At 40.4% G+C, this 18,735-nt stretch overlaps 1 protein-coding gene across 1 annotated transcript in view; it reads right to left on the reverse strand.

Annotated features, from left to right (window-relative positions):
- Positions 1 to 13,133, reverse strand: part of LOC137170989 (leucine-rich repeat transmembrane neuronal protein 4) — a 105,594-nt gene extending 92,461 nt beyond the window's left edge. Inside the window, exons 1-2 of the mRNA XM_067574698.1 lie at positions 12,378 to 13,133; positions 1,876 to 3,425 (exon numbers count right to left, since the gene is read on the reverse strand). Coding sequence (XP_067430799.1) covers positions 1,876 to 3,425; positions 12,378 to 12,381 — 1,554 coding nt within the window. The 5' untranslated portion in view covers positions 12,382 to 13,133. The remainder of the gene's footprint in view (positions 1 to 1,875; positions 3,426 to 12,377) is intronic.
- Between the last annotated feature and the right edge of the window lie 5,602 nt (positions 13,134 to 18,735).

Consider the following 18,735-nt stretch of genomic DNA (forward strand, 5'->3'; position numbering starts at 1 on the left):
GATACTGTCTTTGCACACATTTTGTTGGCATAGCATGTTGGGTTGAAGCCATAAAAGATGTGTCGAAAGAGGTCATGTGAAAAGAGCATCATTTAAATGGAGGTTGCTTGGCATGGCATATAATAACATACAGTCGCTGAAAATCTTTAACTGGAACATCTTCTGCTTTTCCACCCCGTCACACCCCGTCAACATCAGTTTCAATGGAGTATTACATTTAAAATTTCACAATAAACATAAAGCAGCACTGTAGGCTGAAAGGAGGCACTCAACGCCTATATGGTGGAGGGCAGGGGATAAAAAACAACAAAATGGCAGCTATGATTTGTGGTTCCTCTTTAAAATCAACCCAGTGTGAGCACCCTGCGAGTATTAAATATTACCAAGTGACCTGCCTCCAGGAAAGCTAGACGGTCAGTAAAAGAAATGGAAAAGAATGGGAAGGATCAAGCCCTCTCCTCCTTTTGCTGTTTAAACCTCTGCATTTATAGTCATTCCTCCAGAGAGAACTGACAGAAATTCATGCCACTGAAATGCTGAGAAAATCTAGGAATTAGACTGAGTATGAGTGGGCTGGTAGTGTGAAAATACACAGAGAGCTCAACCAAGATATGCTTTACGCCTGTAGGGTTACAGCTGCACAGAGTGGGCTACCTGATCATCCAGGTAGGCTTAAATGATCTATAGCCCCCTGTTACATTTTGGCCAGTTAAGCAGTGATAAGGAATACATTTCTACAGAACTCTTGCTTAGCTTTAGCTTGGAAAATTTGGAGAAACTCTGCAATAGAAAAAAAAGGTTTAACCAACAATGGCACACAATATGTCAGGTATACTAGAGTGTAGCTGCTGAAAGCAAGGGGAGAAAAGTGGTATTCCCACATTGCTGTACTCTGTAAATACTGTTTTGAAGAAATTCACTTGTCTGTGTACAAAAGATTTCAAAGGATTCCCACTCCTTTCGGGACTATCAAACACTAGTTATTTCTGTGTGTGTGTGTGTGTGTGTGTGTGTGTGTGTGTGTGCATGTCACAAAATGTGTTTATTTTTTATTTTTTCTATCCTTGTGTGAATGAAAGTGTGGATGGGTTTGGGAAAGTATACATTTCTTTTTATGTGTGACTAATCAATTAGGCCAGTGAGTAAACAAGTGAGTAACTTGTAGCAAGTCAGTATGGAGGAAGGGAAGAGGAAGGGAGGGAAAAATTCAGGCATCAAGTACTGTTGGGGGACTAGAAGCATAAAGTATTTTACAACAACTATCTTGAGTCATAGCTATGTCAAGAAAAGTGTGAAGTCATCATCTCAGGGGATGCTCTATTCAGTGACAAGACTCTCTATTAGCATTCACATCTAGTGTCCAGGAGTGAATCTTCCCACCATTCAGCTATTCTCCCTACACAATACCGCTCATCAAAAACTGAATAGCAGTAGAGCAAGCACAAAGCCTGTGATATGCAAGCAAAAAAAGCATGAGTACCTAAACAAGCACAAATGTCTTATCACAAACAACATAGCTTAAGTTTAAGATTATGCAGAATAGGAAATGTAATCAGTCTCATTTATCTGTATTTCTGTACAATTCTGAGGCAAAACAAACATTTGCATCTCAGCAGAGATTAAGGTTTAAGCGAATATACAAAGACCCATCTGAAAACAAGAGATATCTTGTTATACACAAAGTGGTGCAAAAAACACCTCTGCTCCATTCAATGATAATCCTTGGGCACACAGTATTTTCTTAACCTGCTGTGTGAGGCTAAGTAATCAAGTAGCAGATTTATCATCTATCAAAGCAGTGTAAATAATTACCTCTGGTCGCCTTGCTGTGGACAGAGTTTTGTTTAGGAGGAGTGGCGGTGGTGTGGGTCATACCTCGCATTCTCTGGAGCCTGAGATGGTATAGGTGCAGGGTCCGGTCCCATTTACAAGCACATCCATGGCCTCAGAATTGGTGGGCTTGTAGTCCACATAGTACTCCTGCAGAGGAGAGCTCAGGGTGCGCTCCGTCTCTCTAGATTTCTTGCGGCGTTTGCGGGCTGCTGCCGAATGCTCCTGCAGCTGCTTGACACTGCTAGGATAGCGCTTCCAAGACACGTAGATTACCAACAGGATCATCGCAACAGATAGAAAAAGGGCAACGCTTCCAGCCACAATCTTATGGAAGGACACAGGCTCCAAGTCCTGCTCTGGGGGAAGTGCCACAGGTGGGGTAACAGCTGATGAAGTGGGGCCTCTGACAGAGCCCTCTCCTCTCTTGTCAGAACCAGTAGGTGAAGCCAGATGTTCAGTCTGCACAGGGGCACTGGATGGAGTTGGAGGAATACTCACAGTGAGCGTTGTTGCTTGGTTTGACTGACAAACACCAAAAGCTTCAACAGCATCCATCACTTTCTCACCCTGGGCTTTCTTTGGGGATGCACAGATCATGGCCGTCTCCTTTGCCCCTCTGAAGTTTCTCAACCAGGCCACCAGAGGACAGATGGCAGGGCCACAGTCCCATACATTCCCAGCTAAGCTAATCGTAGTCAAAGAGATCCAGGCATCCACCACCTCCTGGGAGACATTGGTCAGCTTGTTGGAGTCCAGATTCAGGGTCTGCAGGTTGGGCAGGCATTGGTAAACTACAGCATCTACTTCGGTCAGATCATTCCCAGACAGATCCAGTTTCTGGATGGAGGCCCAGGTCCAGGTCAGGCCCTGGCTCATTGAGCGAATGCGATTCCACTGCAGGTAAAGTGCCCGCAGATTGTAGAGGCGAGGAAAGTGAGAGAAATTGATCTTTGAGAACTGGTTATGCTCCAGATGCAGCTCAGTGAGCTTGACTAGGCCTGAAAAAGCATTCCGAGTGATACTGCGCAGGCGGTTGTAACCCAGATCCAAGAACTCAAGATTTCTGCAGTCTTGGAACAGACGGACTGGGATGGTTTTTAGAGAGTTTGAGCGTATGTGAAGGCTCAGAAGCTTCCGTAGGCCCTGGAACTGCCCAGGCTGCAAGGCTTGCAGTTTGTTGTACGACAGGTCCAGATTACGCAAATTAGGGACTGGGTGGAATGTGGTGTTGTGGAGTGATGTGATCTTGTTGGAGCTCAGGATTAGCTCTTTGAGCCTGCGAACGCCCTGGAAGGCCATTCCATCCACAGATGCAATGTAATTGTGGTCCAGGTAGAGCCAGATGAGGTGGTTGAGGCCAACAAACTGGCCTGCACGAAGACTGGCCAGGCTGTTGTACCGTAAAGACAGGCCTTCACATCCTCCTGAAAGGTTCTTGGGGACATCACGAAAGGCGCTTGACTCACAGTAGACAATTTTTCCATCACAGCGACAGCTCTTGGGGCATGGGCGCTCACTCAGAGATGGATTTGCCGCCAGCCACACCTGCATCAGGAGTTGGACCACTAGCCAGCGACGCCGCAGAGCAGAGCCTATAGGGAGGTGAAAAGGGAGAAAAGAGAAAAGAGAAAAGCTTTAAGCAGATGAGCTTATTACAAACTCCAAAAGCAAAGGCCATTTATAATTTTCGTTTGGTAGACAAATGCATGCTACACATTGAATGGATTATTTTTTCCTAGTTTCCAGTACTGGGAAGTATGGTGTCCAACAATCTATATGCCTTAAAGATTTTTTTTTTCTTAAGATAAACATATTTATACACCTTAGACCTGACTTATTGCCCAAGAAAAGATGTGGCCTCGCAATCTTGGCAGTTTTGCTTACAACTCCTGAAGAGGTATCCTGACGCTAGCATGTATCTGTGCTTCTACATTTGAATGGTTTTCTTCTTATTATCAGGTAATAATGCTACAGCAAAAATTGTACACTTTTGTGTTTGTTAGCTCATATTCAGTATAGTGATTAATGTGTTTGCATCTGAATGGGAAGTACACTAACCTCTTTGTCATAAAACATAAAAAGCTCAGAAGCAAAGTCACCAAACAACATAACACTGAGCTGTGAAAGTAAAGGAAATTATAAACAACTGCTGTTATATCCTAAGGAGGGAAGATATTTCCACACTCATAATTGATGTGGAGATGACAGACCATTAAAAGCAAGACCTGTCTTCACGCCTTTCCTTTTTTTTCATCTTCAAAAATGGTTTGACTTTCACCCCCCTTTGAGAGATATCAGAGATCTCTCCTTTACCACTGCAGTAGTTTAGTAGTTGCTCCTTCTACCATCATTCAAATTCAGACTCATATCCCTCCATGCAATTTCCAGATTTCAGGTCTTTCCTATACCTTCCTTGTCCGCCCTTCACACCAGGTCCCTTCCCTTTGCCTATATCCAAAGCTGTCAGATTCATCCATTAGGTGTCCAGATATATTATGCCCTTTCAGATCCATATTTTTTTACTCACTCCCTTAACTCAACTCACACAGCCATGATGTAAGGTGCACTTTTCATTTTCAGTCTCCAAGGTTGTCACATCCATTGCTAACCTCTCTTCCTCATACTGACCTATGTATACCATCCTTACAGCACGCCTAAACATATGTCCATATCACATTGTACAATTTGTGAGGAGAATTCACTTCACAATAATTCATCAGCCCTCATGCCCTCCAACCTGTCGGCATCTAGATATACCTGCAACACACAGTGAGACTTCTATGTAGGTTGTAGCAATGGAAGTGCAGCCAAATAAAGAGTGATGCTTCCTTCGTCTCATAGATGTAAAGACAAGTCCCATCTGTATCAGCCAAAGTACATCTTATGCGCTTAGTTTGTGCAGTGAGATTCAATTCTGGAAAACATCTAGAAAACAGCATGTGGATATAAATGATACCATTACTCCCTTAGGCTCCCGAATGTAATCAAGATTAAATATAGTCTAGTGTTAATAAAGGTAAAATTGAACAGGATTCTGCAACTGTAGTTTCACATTAGTTTTGATAAATAGCTTAGAAGATATTTAATATTTACAGAACAGACATCATGATTCTCAAGTTTGAAAATCTGAATCCAGAGGACAAAATGACAGCCCAGTAAGTATTATGTGTGTTATGCCTTAGTAAGGAGAAAGAGACAATAATCTTTTGTGTAGCCTACTTTGTGGTGAATCTTATGGTCAGATATCTGGTGGGCAATCCATAGGGAAAGCAGCTTGTCTGACACCAATTTGTTCCACATGACAGTGACAGTAATATCACCGAGAGTGCAGCATGACTTGTTTAGAACTCTAAGTTAAAGTTCATGACTAGTAGCTCAACATTATTTAATCACTGCAATTTGGGAAACCCGAGTTGAAAGCATTTGAGACTTACATGTGAACTGTGAAATGTGAAATTTTCCCTCTACTGCTGCATTTTTGTCTTACCTTTAAAGCTCTGTGAGTACCTTTTATTAGTTCCTCAATTTTTAGAACTGATTGTGAACTTTTCTTGATTATTTCTAGTCCTGATGTAAACCCCCAAACTACATGGTCTTGGCTGCTTGGATTGATGCCATTTGCACTATATGTTTACAATGAATACACACTGACAAACAATGTTACAGCAAAGCAACTCAGTCACATCTTTATCTGTATTTGCATTCAGTCATTCCATGAGCCATCATTGCACCAATGGTAGAAGCAGATAAGTTATGAAAGGCAGTTTGTACAGAGCAAATTAACATTCAAGAGCTGATGGTTGTGTATACAGTCCCGGAGGCGTTTCAATTTAGACTCTAGCCATTTCATGTTTAACCAAACCAAAACAGTACAAGTTCAGCATGAATCATCGCTTCTGCATTCCACAAGTTCAAATAAAAAAAAAAATACTACAAATCCTATGGAATTACATAACTACCTGGATACCAAATGTTTCTGTTAAATGATGGAAATAGCAACATTGGAGAATGACAACATATTCATAATGCAAATTTCTTATTTTTCGGGGGGTTGATGCTCTGTTTCAAATACCTTTAGAAAATTGAAGAAAAGTGGTCATCACTCCTTGTTCTGAGGTGAGACAGAGTTGTTTCCATTAAAATCGTTCCCCTTTACAGAGCCACTAATGATCTGTCATTAAGATACATTGATTTCCCCTTGAGGAGGTGGTATGGGGGTATTCACTGCTTTTGTGTGTTTCTCAAGACAATATCATCAAGTACAGACTTTATTGCCATTATCAAAGTGAGATATGATTAATATGTCAGGATATAAGTTGTCCATACTTTAACTAGCTTACAAAATGTACGATGTGTTGGCAGGTACTTTTGAATTTGCCAACTTGAATGAATGTGCTATGTAATGGATGCTGAACTTGAGCAAAAACATGGAATCTGCAGGCTTTAAAGATACTTGTGATGCAGTTTAAGCAATAAGCATTATTTCAATTTTCTATTTTCTCCGTAATCTTTGCAGGATTTGTCAGAAATAATTCCCTGACATAGAGTGGCTGAGAGGCATCATACAGCATATGCTATCTAACATAGCTATTTCGCTCCTTGCCAAGCATCTGCTGATCCCATATGGGTATTGTATGTGTGTTTTTGCGTGTGTCTAAGAGTGTGATGGAGAGAGGCACACACTTACTGTTTGTTTTCAAAAGAATCTTTCATCATTCGTTACAGATGGAAGGAACCATGGAACTGTACAGATAATTTGTGCTGGCTATTGATTATACCAGCAGATACATCAATCATGTTTCTCCATCTTGGATCCCACAACTGTGATACTTTCATATAAATATTGCAGCAACAAAGATGGGGATCACAGGATGCAGTATTTCTGAGTGTACCCAATTTGTTCTTCTTGTGTTTGCGAATGTAACTTTAACTAATTTGCCATACTCTCCGTGTCTCAAAGGCTTACAATGAAAAACAGGTAGAGACAGCACAATACTGATATAGAACAATACCCATGTGTAATGTCCCATGTGCATTTAAAGTAATTTTAATAAATACTTTTGACTGGGGAACAAAATGTGTAGGCTGTTAAACTTGAATGCGTGTTTTCTAAATTTCATGTTTCACTCATATCCCAGGAGAGTGCAGAAATAACCCCCCTTTGCTTTTATTTCACATGCACATAATAGGCTTGCTTTATTAGAAGTGACTCTGCCATGTCTTTCAGTTTGAGCCTGCCTCACAAGACACCTCTCTCCCCTTACTGACACTGTATGTGGTTTAATGAGCGCTCTGTGCGCTAATGCTTCTGTAAGCCATCTCCTTCCCCACTACTCCTCTAATCTTATTCACAAAGGAGCACAAGTCACCCTCTAAGGTGTCACTCATGGGGTTTGTGTCTCTATTACCTCTTACCTGATGTACCTCTCACCATTACTGTTCTTCTGCCGTATCTACTTAGATGAACAATTTCTCCTTTGTTTCGTTCTCCAACCTATTGAAAATATGCTAGTAATGCACGTCCTTGAACCCTGTTGAAGACTATTTTTATGCATGTGGTCAAAACCATCTCTTAAACCCTTACACTTCCCTGGTTGTTTTCCATTTTCACTCCCCAACCGTCTGTCTTTCTTGCTTGCTTGCTTTCAGACACAGCTTTTAAGGCGAACATTTGTCTTACTTACATTTTAGTGTTCAGTATGGTAATATATAGATCTATGCTTCTCATTTTTCTTCGTCACCCTCTGTAGTTATCTGCCTGACTCTAATATGGATGGATAAGTCAAAGCTAAAGTTTGTCTAAAGGTGTGTGCGTAATGCTTAGTTATGTAGCAGACAGTCCTGCTGTCCTCAGCATGAGAAGATAGCTATTTCTGCCTCTCAACCTTAACACATAGAGAGAGTAAGTGCACTTTACTGCTGACCTAAAATAAAACCAAATGTAGCTTAATAACTTGGCAAATGGACTCGCTAACTGGTGCACTTTGAGTGCACACAAGTGGCTCATTGCTATTTGCTGCCTGTCATTGACAAAACTGCAAGCAGCTTCAGCCTTGACTGCACAAAGACGCTGGACAGCAGCCTAACACATAGGGAAGGACGTCCCCAGACCAGCCTAAGCCATCCTATTAGTCTCCAATTATCTTTGAGATGATAGCAAGGCCTGCCAAGTTAGACCCATTTCAGCAGTGGTTGGAAAACATTGTATTTGTAGCACTGATTAGGTAGAGTATAGAAAAGCACTGCATGTGTATCGTCATGAATACTGTGCGCATACAAACACACACGCACACTCTCTAAAACACACACACACACACACACATATATATATACATTTCCCCATTATTATATATATCCTCATTATTCAATTAGGGGAAGCGGAGTTATGGTTTTGCTACCCCGCATCTTGTCTTTTTAAAAATACAGTAAACTTATCATCATACAGTCCCCACAATCAGGCGATTATATTCAAGCAGCCTATATTCATTTTCATTTTACTATTTTCAGCAACTGACAAAAGCAGGTAATAAAAAAATCACACATTTTTGGACAACCCTTTTGAGTTGTTTCAGTCAAACCTGTCGCTGATTGTTTGCCACAGCATGCTTTGACTGTCAATCACAGTCTGTCAATCCACACAGGAGTCTGACTGTTTACAAAGGTGAGAAAAATGCCATTTAACTTAACTGCAATCATGACTGAAAATAGAACATAGGAAAAGATTCCAGCCAAACTTTAAATTAGCTAAAAGTAGGACTGTGCTGTTGCCATTTTCAACGTTAACTAATTTTGCTGGCCGGCCCACCTAATGTTAGCTTGCTGATCAGATAAGATTCAGCTCTTCGCGAAGGAGCCAAATCAGAGTCAGCTTTTTTAAGTGTAACGTGGCTATTAACAGGGCTGACAACTCTCACGCATTGACCGTGAGACTCACACAATTGACTTTTCACACGCTCTCATGCCATAAGTCCATTTTCTCACACAGCGAAAAACAAATTCATAATTGATAACATTGCAGCGTGAAAAGAGGACACTGACAGCGCACAGACAGAAAAGACAGAGCAGCACAGTGCAACCACAGCAAGTTACTTAGGGGAAAAGCGAGAAATATACACAGATGATCAAATCTATTATATTGTAATTTATTCCCATGTATGCTGCTCAGAAGACTAAACTCAGTCAGCAGCTCTTCTGGCAGCAGCACAGTGTCTCTCCCGCTCCTCTCACACCGTGTGTGCGCAAACAGGAGTGAGACTGACTTACTATGGTTACAGGGATGCTCTGTGTCTCTGTTGCTCTAAAACTTTCTTGCGATTCCCAATTATATACAGTTCTTGTTGCATTCTTGGTTTTCATAGCAGCCTCAATCTAACTAATCTTTGGTGCAGGTGGCTGTTTCTTGACTTAATCCAAGAGGTTAGGTGATGTAGAAATGCAGGAAATTTGTTTTAAATTACAATTTTTGGACACCCAGACCCGCCTGCCAATTATGTATCTTTCCAAGTTTGCTCCCCATTTTAAAACATAATCAGGTGCCTTGTACCCCTAGTCTGATTCCTGATTTCCCTTGGTGTCAACATTTCTAGACAGGTGGAGTGATGGAGAATAACCAATCAGCTGTCATCCATCACTGTGCTGCAGTGGACTAAGTCTCTGGCCCTATCAGAACTCTGAGCTCTTTGAGCTCACATACTTTTCATTGTGATTACTGTAACATTACAACTTATTGCTAAAGCTTCCAAATTTCTGAAACTGAAATTTTTGTGGATACAAACCTATTTTGAGAATATATGATAAATGTTCAGGTAAAGTAAACTTGACTAACTAGGAAATAGCTTTCCTCCTGTTCATAATTGCTTCTAAATTAAACATTGCTGATGGAAATTATCTTCTAGATACTCAAACTGAGTTTTAATCTCATGACACTGTTCAGGTTGTGCTTCATTTCTTCTACCATGTCATAACAGCTTAGATATCCAGCAAAAGACCAGCATTCCTGGTCAAATTCACCCAATTAATCCATAGTGATGTGAATGTGTTGGTCAGTAAGCAACATAAACAGACGAAAGGATGCACTTAACACACAACACTAAAAACACCAATAGGATGCATTATATCTGTGTGGGCCCTGAAAGATATAGAAGTACAAATATTGAGTATTGCAGGGTAGTACTCTAGCATCAATAGCACATTTTTGAAGCTTTGTATATCAGCTGTTCTGAGGGCCATCCCCTTAACCTATCAGACTGAACTACAGTGTGCTCACTTGTGGTACTTCCTCTTCATTCTTCTCCCTCTTTCATGCTAAATTTTGATTTGTTGAATAATTGGAAAACATTTTGCTGATTTTCTTTGACTGGGTCCATTGTACAGAAATGCTGAATTAGATTATTTTAGTAGGCATGCCAAGTGTTACTATCAAATCTGCCCATTGTGTACTCTGCTTCTTGCTCAATGCATCCAGCTCTCTGCAACCCTGCACAGGATAAGAAGGTATTCTGTAGATAATGGATGCTGGATCCGAGGTGCTTCACAAGCTATTGATTTTCTACTTTAAAAATAAGCAAATGTAAATAACATATTCACAGACATCACCCTCAAAGGGCCCGTTGATCTGCTCCCTTCACCTGACATTTCAAGAATGCTGCCTGTTGGATGCTGTAGGGCCAGCAGAAGGTCATCTGTTGCCTATCACTGTGAACTTGCAGACTAGCCATGGGAGTATGGTCAGTATCAAACTGAATGTCATTTTTATCAACAAACTATTGCATCTATTTCATTTTTTATTTGACAGACAGCTAGTCATACTTTTTTTTCACAGCAAAAACATTTTTTATACGTAGGGAAAATGTTTGAAATGTAATTTGAGTCTCTGCAACTACATCTCTGGATGTGGCTTTTTTTACTATCCCTACCCTACCATTCTCTTCCTGCAAAGTAGATCTCTAATGATATGGTCCATGAAACCTAAGTGCATTGCATGCTGTTAATGAAGAGCATCACAGTCAGCTACATTGGTGGATAACTGAGACTACAGCACCATGTAATCATCAAATAATTGTGGGCAACAGCATGAAGCTATATATGGTTGACAAAAGTTGAGATTCTGGGTCGGTATGTGAACCTGGAGACAAATATGTTTGCAGGCATGTGTGTGCACCTGCCTATATGAGCTACTGTCAAAATCACTGCACCACAAGTATGCAGGGTTTTCTGACATGCTATGCATTAAAATAAGAAACAGGCCCATAAGCCGGACTTCTATGGTTGCTTCACTGTACACATAAATTGTGTCTGAGCTCCTACAGCCTGTACAGTATGGCTTTGTGTGCTGTTGTAGCTTATATTGATGCGGTGCAGTAACCCACTGTGGGTCGATATATCATGCAGCCTCACAATTAATGGCACAGCACTACTAGTGAACTTGGCCATCTGTATGCTAGTTAAGAATGGCTGATGAGATTAGGCTAACTCAGACAATAACATCAGACCAAGAGAATGCAAAAAAAAAAAAAAAAGACAACAAGCCCTAATTATAAATCGTGAAAAAATAGCAGCGGAATTTTTGTAGTATTTTGCTCACAGTTAGAAGTGTATTACCAAGAGAGGGACGGAGTGAAAGGAGAGCCAAGAAAGTGGTAGGGGGTGGATTATGAGTGTGTACGCACGCGTGAGGAAAACAGAACGGGGCAAAATGGTAAAATCTCTCTCCGTAAAACTGAGAATAGGATGGGGGTGACACGTGCACGTATCAGAAATCCAATTATGCATTACTAAACACACACACGCACACACACACATACGCACACAAACACACAACATTGATATATGGGCGCACAGTTTTACGCTGGATTGGAGAGTCTCTCATGATAGCAGGTGCAGAATACCTCGGCTATCTTGAATGAGAATCAATCTGCAAAGCAAAACCTGCACGACTCGTGCCTTCAAACCACGAGAGTTTTGGGGAGGTGTTAGCAGCGGGCTGAAACTGGACAATAGCCCTCGTGTGTACCGATTAAGGACAATCAATGATTATGCAGGGACACGCTTTATAAAGTTGACTGGCTTCCAACATTTACCGTGATTAGAATTCCAGTCCATGTCAATGAGCCAGCCACTCTAACTAGTCAAGAAAAAAAAGGGTTGTCCTCACTTATTTGCTTTGCTCATGATTTTGGACCAAACCCTTAAGCGCACAATCTTGAAAAATACAAAATAAGTATCCTTAGTATCTCATAAGCCATACTGCCAGGAAATGGAGGAAAAACCCATTGCAGCTCTGCGACTAACAGGCTACAGCACAGGCTTCAGCCACATTTCTCAAGCTTCCCGAACCACTTAACAAAAGACACCAAACCCTTAATATATATGACAACAGTGCATTTGAAAAGACGATCATTTTTGATGCAAACATTTGATTCAGACCAGATTCTGCTCGGAAGAGTCAAGACATGTTGTGGTGTATTGAGAAAAAGGAGGACAAGTGGAGTATGTTTTGCAATAACCTACGCTATAAAAAAGACGGTAACATAAACAGAACTTACCCATATCCGCGTATCTGTCAGCTCCAGCCTACAGGTTTTATTGGCTTCTAGTGCGCGACATCCGAGTCCGCATGACGCGCTCTCCACAGACAGGTACCGTCCTATTCCACTAGCCCGGTCTCTCCGCGCAGCCGCCGACTCCAAAGCGCACCTGCCCTTTACTCTCCCGGACCTGGATGTGCTATCCGGTTTAGTTCTGCATCTATAACCGTGCAACTGAACCGGGGCGAATAAGCTATCATTTACTTCCAACTCCAGATTAAAATGGAGAAAATCCGGTTTCAGAACTCCCTATCCATGTTTTCGTGGCAAAAGAATCGTTCTCTTTTTTTTCAAGTTACAGCCAGCAAGAGTACTGCAGTAGGCGCAGACAACAACGAAGCCACATCCAAGTAAATCATGGCAGTCTTACATGCGTATGGAGATTCTGCATAAATCCTGTCACACAACTTCACAAATGCGTTGACATGATGCAAAAAAGACAAGACGTAATTTTCCAAAGGAGTCAAGCTGCCGTTATAAAGAATCCTCTCCGAAGTAAACCCCGGCGTCTCTATTCTAAAGGCTGCTCAGTCTGATCCGCGCATGGCGCACAGAGGAAAGTAACCGTGGGTTATCCACAAGTCTCTGTGAAACGCTGTCAACGAGTCTCGCAGAACAGTCAAATATCCAAAAATCCACCTTTTTGTCCAAATGTTCCTTTCATTCTCGTTGTTCCTTGGTTTGAAATACAGCATGACGCTGTCGTTAATCACGTCTGTATGTCAAAGCAACTTTGTCAGGCAGAATCGGAATGCCCTCTTCTGGTGAGACTGCGACCCACGAGCTCGTCCAAGGATGCATCGTGAGTTACATGTTACGGTGCCACAATTTTTTTAAGGAAGGTTGTCACAGATGAAAAGGGCATGAATCCAACTGTCATCACAGTGAAACCTAAATCAAACATGCATTTTAATCGCGTCTGTCTTTGCTTGCGATGAAGCAAATTATGCATTTTTTGAAGAATCGTTACCACAGTTCAACTAAATGAATGCAACATATGCATTTGTAGATGACAGGGAATTAATTAGTTATGGTTTCCTGAATATGAAATAGTATTTTCTGCAGTCTATGTGCGCGCGCGTCTGTGTGTGTGCGCTCTTCTGTCTTTGTGAGGATCATTTTGAGTGTTAGATCTTCAAAGTGAGGACATGTTTGGAAAGTGATGACATTTTGGACGATCTTTGGGGTTGTTTGAAGGTTAAGACTTGGTTTTTGGCTAAAGCTTAGAATTTAGTTGAGAGAAAGGTAAAGGTTGTACAGTTAGAAGCTAATGTACTAAAAGCCCATACACTGTTGCACAAACACACCGTATGTGTGTAACAATGAGGTCCATTGAAAAGGCAGCTGTAAGCACAGCCTGTGAACCAATACAAACTGCTGCAGGTCGCTCACCATGGTGCTGAAATGGTTCAATGTGAGTGGCTGCATACAGGAGGACTGATTCCTGGAACTGTCCAGGGACTGATTCCTGATTTCTGTGTAAACATGTGTGAGAAACGACTGAACTAGGAGTCATAAAAAGAATTCTACTTAACATTCTGCACAAACCCATACCGGTAATGCTATGGTACTTAATCGACAGCCCTCCCGCTCAGGAACCCTCCACCCCCACCCCAACCCCCAGCTGCCTTTTAAAGCTTGGGTGTATTTAAGGAAGAAATGGGCAGCTGAATTTTTAATGTGTATTGCATCTGCACCGGGGAAGCTATGTTACCCCTTTCTCTGTGTCACTTGAATGAAGTTGGCCTTATACTAACACACCAGATATCCTATATAAATAACTTTAAAGTACATGAAAGTATTTTAACGAACAAATTTATGGATTGTTAATGAAACACCTTATGAGGTGCGGGTACATAACTTGGATATTTCCATTTTGTATACTTCTCTATACTCTACAGTTAAGAGGTAAATGTACTAAAATATGTATGTCCACTAAATATATCATACATGGCTTAACTCCAAGACAGTAAAAAAGAAAAGAAAAGAAAAAAGTCAAACTCAGTCCCATCTGGTCCAACTACAAAATTAAAATGTCACTTACTGACATGATAATTTAATATTCTAAAGGCACCAAGCTTTACTTATACTTACATACTTATTTTGCTGCAAATACTTTTGTGCTTTTACTTCTGCAAAATGCCTGTAGAATGTAAAACTTTTCCTACCAATGAAGTAGTTTTTCATCATAGTACTTAAAATTTTACTCCCACCACATCATTCACATCATTTGTCATTTTCCACATTAGGTTCTTGAAGCCTCTGTGAAATTAAACAAAGTAAAGTGAAATTCTGGGTAGGCTGATGTATGTCTTTCATTGTGAAAGTAGGACTATTTCAATGAAACTCTCTCAGATAAGCTTTTTAATTTAGCACAGAGGTTTATTCCCTTCAGCACCTCTCACATGTGTGCTCAGCTAATCACTGGTATGACTGCCATCAAATACTGCTATTCACTCGATCTGATGGTATATCCTATTCAGGAATGCTGAGCAGCATTGTAGATTAGTCTTGGTAAGAGCGTCTGTCATGCAAATGTCAATGGCAGCTGCACCATTGACAATTCCATCACATCTTTTTTTTTTTTTTTTTTTTTTTTTACAGTAATCCTGTCCTGATAAATTAGCAATTTGTCATGATACCAAGCCACTGAGTATTTAGTGTTCCACCCATTCATCAACTCAATGTTAGTTACCTTCACTCAGAGCACCACTTAAAATGGAGCCAGACACTCTCCGACACCATCTTCCTGCTGCTCTTAAAATTCACCATCTTGCGTCGTAGCTCAGTCTCAGTATCTGCTCCCATGCAATTTGGCTGATGACTTTACTTCTGGATTCGGTTCAACAAGCAGAGGCCATTCTGCTGACGGCGCTGAAACAATTAATACCCTGTGAAGTTATGGAGATACAGACAGTGCCAGCCCACAGGCTACAGCAGTAATTTCTCTTCTCGAGAAATATAACTGTATAGTTTACCCTCACCTTTTTACTCCACCGATGAATTGCCTCTGCTTGTTGGTTTAAGTGTCTGTCACTTGGTACTATTCAACATTTGCTGGAAAAAAAATGTTAGCAGCCTTGAACATGAAAAATCTCTTATGCTCTGCACAAGTAAAATTGTTTTTCTTTGTTTTGATAATATGCAGCCGGCTGTAGCTGGTCACTGTCATGAGTAATTGCGTCCTCCTGGAACAAAATGTAGTTTTAAAGGTAATATTTTCCAAAACACTCTTCCCTGGTCGGAACTGTGTTTGTTGCCCAGCAACATTCACATGTTGAGTAATTTTTCAGGTCACAAACGTTGAGGCCTTCGGTGATTTCAATAGTGCTGCTTTTTGAGCTCTCTCAGAGCCTATTATTAGATCAAGTGGAACTGTACATGCTTACAAAGACACCTGGTATTTGTTGTTTTTTTTTTGTTTGTTTTTTTAAAGATTAGCAATAAGTTCTAAACATACAGTATGATATGGAGATGCAGTATTCATACATTTAATAATGTGTGTACTGAGTGTTTGTGTGAGAATAACAGGAATAACCTGCATGTTAAATAATCTAATAAATGTCTGAATGCATGACTCAGTGATTCAAAAATAGAAGTGATTGTTATTGCCTAAAAGCTATTTATGAACTCATAAGTGAATCTGCTTGTGACCAAATAGAAACAGGTGCATTGGCCCATCTGTCCTTCATACTATCACTGACAAAGCACCACTTTAATATATGATAGCATTTTAAATGGTTAAAATGTTTGTTTTTTTTCTTGGGATTTTGAGAGAATAATAGAGATACAAGTTAGAAAAAATGATACTGGAGATAAAATATGAAGACAGATAAACTGGCTGTGGATGCTTCAGTGACCTTACTGTACAGGTAAATGTTCGGCCATCCCTGGTGCATGTGTCCTGTCTAAGTGATTGTGACAACAGAAGATATTTTCAGGCTATCTCCAGGGTGAGAGACAGCTCCGTTCTGTCCTTCCCATGTTCACATTAGACTGGGACTTGTTCTCTCTAGTGTTCTTTTCTTTTTCCATTTCCTCTGATCTTAAGCCTGGCAGAATAATCTTAACCTGCCTCAAGGCAATTTTCAACCTGACACTGAGTTTCTCGAGTTCACCTATGAATGTGAATCATCGAGCAAATATCCAGGGAGAGCTTATACAGTGAACACTGAGCCATGTGAAAATAAAACTTTTCCTTGTTCCTCTTTTTTCTTAAAAAAACATGTTTTTGGTACAAAGACCGTTATGATGCCAAGGTTCCCACAGCAGATTTGGTAGTTGTAAATCTCTGTTTTGCAGGTCGCTTCCATTAACCTTTACCCCAAGCTGGGTTCCAATCTGGTGGGCTGCGTTCCACACACTGCAGCGAAGGTTGGGGCTGAGGCATTTGGGCTTGGATGTACGTGATGCTAGACATATTTAAAGTGCTTGTAACATGTGAAACAAAGAGGACAAAACAGGTCTATTTGTCAACCATAAAGGAGAGGAGTAGAATTCTATGCTATTAAAAGACTGCACCATTGCTTGTGCATGTTTTAGCTCAGTTACTTTAAATGTCATACTTTACATTCTGGTGCACAATTTTGTGAACCATACTGCTGTGTTTTTGAAATATTCAGAATTCAGTCTGCCATTCTAGCTATCTATATCCATCATCTATCTAACCATTGGTTTCCAGTAATTTGTGTACAATATGAACATCTATTTGCAGACTCTTGAAACTTGCTTGGGTTTTTTAATCCATCAAGGACAACATCCAGTCCACATTCAAGTTATTTTATTATGAAAAGGTCATCAAGTACAGGTTTTTCAAACCAGTGCGCTCAAACCGCTTTATCTTGCAAGGATACCGTAACAAAATGAATTGTTAATTCTAATACCATACAGAAATGAAAGAAAACCCTGAATAGTATGCACTCACAGACTTTGGCACACACTCCTGTTAAGTCTGTAAGGCCTTAGAGCTGTCCTCAAAGAGCTCAGAACTGTGATTTTTTAGCCCTTTCTGCACACCTCCCACAAGTCCACCCACAAGGCATAGTGTTGTGACATTAATACCGCAATGAAAGTTGAATTGAGGAAAAGAAAACATGCTAGAGTTGGCAAGATGACATTTTCCTGTTATTTATAAACCAAATATATTGATTTTCTCTAATTGTTCTATTTTACGTATCAACAGCAAACAATGAACACTCCAGTTAATTTAACTAATATGAGAGCAAAACTTTACTGTCCACAAGAATGTCTCTGTTCAGGTAAAATGATTCCAAAAAGTGCTGACCCATTCCTCCGAGTTTGGAGCTCTCAAATCCTCCTGCACACACTTACAGTGATGTCTCAGATGATTTCCAAACCTTCAGCACTGACCCTGTGACGGGGTCAGTGCTGAAGGTCTGAGGGGAGATGTTGGAACTGGGCCAGTATATCCAAAAATTGAAAACTGGTCTTTCTCTTTGGATTTATTTTGACAAACCAGCTTATAGGTGAATTACCAGCATCTGCTGGACTGGAGTGTGGAGTAATATATAAAATAATAAAATAAAAATAAATGAATTCTCTGTTTTGCTTCCTTTAGTGCTGATGCTAGTTCCTTTTGTTCCTCATCATATAAACAAAATTTCAGTAGTGCACAGATACTCAGATTCTTTTTTCATGTGTTTTACTGAGCCCTTTGTGTCCTGTTGTCAGATGGATAATGGTGGTTTCTTCCTCCTGATTGCTGTCCTGTATTCCTCCAACATGCTTTTGTATATTGCACATATGTCTTCAATGATGTCCATGCATAATTGCTCTGCATTTGGAATATATCTTTTTATAAAAAGTCTCATCTTCAGCTTTACTTAATGGAACATGCAAACATACTGTAAACCCCTAATTTGCAGTATGTACAATATGTGGAAAATTTCATATCTGCATAATGATTTTCCAGACTTGATACTTGAGAGTACTGGCAAGCGATCAACGGCAATTATCACATTGTGTTGTTCTCCTCCACCCACTTAAAAGCTGTTATTATTGCCAATAACTCAGCTGTATATAGTGATAATTGATATGTTGCACTACTCTTCATGTAGGTATCAGCAGATTTATATTCATGGGTAGCATCATGAATAACCAGGGAGTTGTAGCTAGTAACTCCTGCCTCTGCATCCCCTATCCACCCAAGACTTCTGAAACTGTATAGTATAGCATACATTCAAAAACAGACCGAAAAATGTGTCAAGTATACATGATTTGTAATCAAGAAGCTAAAAGTTGCAAAATCATTGGTATTGACCTTTGAAACAACAGTTCTTATCTTTACTCATTTTAA

The sequence above is a fragment of the Thunnus thynnus genome, chromosome 19 (assembly GCF_963924715.1).
Source record: "Thunnus thynnus chromosome 19, fThuThy2.1, whole genome shotgun sequence".
In the NCBI taxonomy this organism is placed as follows: Eukaryota; Metazoa; Chordata; class Actinopteri; order Scombriformes; family Scombridae; genus Thunnus; species Thunnus thynnus.